Below are 3,589 nucleotides of genomic sequence, written 5' to 3'. Positions count from 1 at the left end.
AAGGGAGGAAGGAAGGGAGGAAGGAAGGTTAAAAATTCTGAGGCATTATTTTTCTATATATCTATTTTCATCCATCTGTCCATACAACCAACCAATAATTTTAAGCAACGTATTTTTTTGATTCTGTGAATAATATGGCATTCATCTTCCATTTTCTTAAAGTATCAAATACCGCCTCAATGTTTTACCTCATTATTCATACAAACTACATAATCAAAATGTAGAAACAAAACCAACTTTTATGTACCAGAAAACGTACTTTTTAAAATTATGTGAATACAGCAAACCTCTATGAAATGCGATGCCTATGAAAAGAGAAAGACTTACTTATTTTTCAGCTCTGAAGTGGCATCCATGTCTTTAAATTCCCCTGCAATATGAACTATACCATAACAGGTAACCGCAAAGGCCAGAAGTGTCTGAAGCACTATCTGTGAGTATAAAGATTGAGATTACTAAATAACACAAACATTATTATAAACATTTACAATTTCCTCTCCACCTCTTTATCGCCTCTAACAGGTAGTCCTCTCAGGGCCACCATCAGGGAGACAATGCTCACTTGAAATGATTGGGATTCAGATGCAATACAATCTATAAATTCTGTGGCTTGGCTGCAAAAATACCTCTGATGCTTCAATAAATAAATCTAGTGACATGTTCAAATAAGCAAAATCATTGAGTACTGAATGGTACTGAGCCACTTAGAACTCAATGATCAAATATTACCTGCTTCCAAGAGCAACTAAGTATTTTAAGGTATTATTGTTTTGGTTTTGCTTTTGTTTTGAGACGGAATTTCCCTCTTGTTATCCAGGCTGGAGTGCAATGACGCTATCTCGGCTCACTGCAAACTCCACCTCCCAGGTTTAAGCAATTCTCCTGTCTCAGCCTCCTGAGTAGATTACTGGCATGCGCCACCATGCCTGGCTAACTTTGTATTTTCAGTAGAGACGGGGTTTCTCCATGTTGGTCAGGCTGGTCTTGAACTCCCGACCTCAGATGATCTGCTCACCACGGCTTCCCAAAGTGCTGGGATTACAGGCGTGAGCCACCATGCCCAGCCAGTATTATTGTTACATATCATACAGTAGAGAAAGCACACGTACACAGTATAAAGCAATTAAAAGAACATGTACCCACCACCCAGCTTAAGAAATAGATCATTCCTAGTACCTTTCAAATCCCACATTCCTAGTACCTTTCAAATCCCACATGTCCCTCTCAGATTATATCCTTTACCTTCCCTCTCAAAGTTAACTATTGTCCTGGATTGTATATTACTCAGTTTCTTGCTTTTCTTGATAATTTTACCAGCTATTAAATATATATGAATCTCTAAAACATATATGCCTTACTTTTGCCCATACTGAACTTTATTTGAATGGACTCAAATGTATTCTTTTGTGTCTAGCTTTCCTCGCTCAACATTACGTCATTGTGTGTGTGTGTTTTATTTTTCTTTTTTTGAGATGGAATCTTGCTCTGTCACCCAGGCTGTAGTGCAGTGGTGCAATCTCGGCTCACTGCAACCTCGGCCTCCCAGGTTCAAGCGATTCTCATGCCTCAGCCCCCCAAGTAGCTAGGATTACAGGTGCCCGCCACTGCACCCGGCCAATTTTTGCATTTTTAGTAGAGATGGGGTTTCACCATGTTGGCCAGGCTGGTTTCAAACTCTGACCTCAGGTGATCCGCCTGTCTCAGCCTCCCAAAGTGCTGGGATTACACGCATGAGCCCCCGCGCTTGGCCAATTTTCACTGTGCTTTGTATTTCATGATATGAAAAATACCACAATTTATCCATTCTGCTGTTGCTGTTGGATATGTGGGTTGTTTCCTGTTACTTTCACAATCAACATGAATATTCATATGCATGTCTCTCAGTTCACACATGGAAACACTGAGTGTAGAGTATGCACACGTTCAATTTTATTGGGTAATACCAACTGCTTTCCAAAGAGGTTGAGCAAGCAAAACCACGGAATGTTTTAACATGGGATTATGGGCATGTTCAGATTATAGAAAAAAGTTCTTTAAAATAGACATAAATGTGTGTGTGTGTGTGTATCCACCACAAAAAAAAAAAAAAAAGGCGATAGGAGTTAATAGCCTCATCAATCATATCTTTAATTACAGACAAATAAAGTCAAAATTAGCCACATCTATTTTCCTGTTTAAATTAAAATCTAACATCATATACGATACCAATTTACATTCCCACCACCAGTCTACCAAGAACATTTGGCTTTTGCTTTTGTTTTTGAGATGGAGTCTCACTCTGTTGCCCAGGTTGGAGTACAGTGGCATGATCTCGGCTCACTGCAACCTCCGCCTCCCGGGTTCAAATGATACTCCTGCCTCAGTCTCCTGAGTATCTGGGATTACAGGCACCCACCACCACACCCAGCTATTTTTTTGTGTTTTTAGTAGAGACGGGGTTTCACTGTGTTAGCCAGGATAGTCTTGATCTCCTGACCTCGTGATCTGCCTGCCTCAGCCCCCCAAAGTGCTGGAATTACAGGCGTGAGCCACCATGCCTGGCCAGAAGACTTGTTTTATACAATGCAGTCACAGGCACTTTTAACGAGAATCTATATGAGCTGTCATGAAAATAAGATTGAAGTTGTTACGTAATAAAAAAGTTAATTATAAAACTATGCATATATACACATGTGTAACTTTTTAAAGAAAAAATAATATGTGTTTGGATTAGGTAAAACTACACATACATAATGTTTGTGTATAGGAACAAGACTGAACTACTGCTATACTCCAAACTGTTGGGAGTAGAAGTGGAACTGCCAAGGAATGGGGTCAGTTTTTCTGTTGTTGGTGTTCTGATAATTGTGTAGGGTCAGTTTTAGTTTTTACTGTTTGATTCTGTTACAAAGAACTTACTACTTGTGTAATTTCAAGTCTAGTAAAGATAAAAATTGTGAGTGATGCTGGAATACTTAACATTTTAGTTAAAAAAACACTTTCCTGGCCGGGCACTGTGGCTCACACCTGTAATCCCAGCACTTTGGGAGGCTGAGGTGGGTGGATCACCTAAGGTCAGGAGTTCAAGACTAGCCTGGCCAACATGGAGAAACCCTGTCTCTACTAAAAATATAAAAAAATTAGCCAGGCATGGTGGTGGGTGCCTGTAATCCCAGCTACTTGGGAGGCTGAGGTAGGAGAATTGCTTGAACCTGGGAGGCAGAGGTTGCAATGAGCCCAGATCGCGTCACTGCACTCCGGCCTGGGAAACAAGAGCAAAACACTGTCTCAAAAAAAAAAAAAAAAAAAACCACTTTCATTTTACCACCTATGTATGTCCCTAAACAATGTATTGTTGGCTTTATTTCCTTTATATAAAAAAGAACTTTTCTAAGAAATAAAGCTAAATAATCAACTTTTTAAGTCCATCCCATACTATGGACAGAGCATCTTCTAGAAAGACTATTTCGACTACAGCTCTGGAAACCAAAGAGAGAAAGCTTTCCAAATCTTTGAGCTTTGTGAGTGATAAAAAGTGGAGATCAGAGGCCGGGCGTGGTGGTTCATGCCTGTAATCCCAGCACTTTGGGAGGCCGAGCGGGCAGATCAC

At 40.1% G+C, this 3,589-nt stretch overlaps 1 protein-coding gene across 1 annotated transcript in view; it reads right to left on the bottom strand.

Moving 5' to 3' along the window:
• Positions 1 to 323: 323 nt before the first annotated feature.
• The window catches only part of MMGT1 (membrane magnesium transporter 1), a gene marked incomplete at its 5' end in the record, with an annotated part of 23,104 nt that continues 19,838 nt past the window's right edge, over positions 324 to 3,589 (bottom strand). The window contains one exon of the mRNA XM_017886740.1: positions 324 to 431. Within this exon, the coding sequence (XP_017742229.1) occupies positions 324 to 431 (108 nt within the window). The remainder of the gene's footprint in view (positions 432 to 3,589) is intronic.

The sequence above is a fragment of the Rhinopithecus bieti genome, unplaced genomic scaffold (genome assembly GCF_001698545.2).
Source record: "Rhinopithecus bieti isolate Rb0 unplaced genomic scaffold, ASM169854v2 scaffold_16615, whole genome shotgun sequence".
NCBI classification, from domain to species: Eukaryota; Metazoa; Chordata; class Mammalia; order Primates; family Cercopithecidae; genus Rhinopithecus; species Rhinopithecus bieti.
The sequence above is the reverse complement of the archived record's forward strand: the minus strand, read 5'-3'. Positions and strand labels throughout refer to the sequence as shown.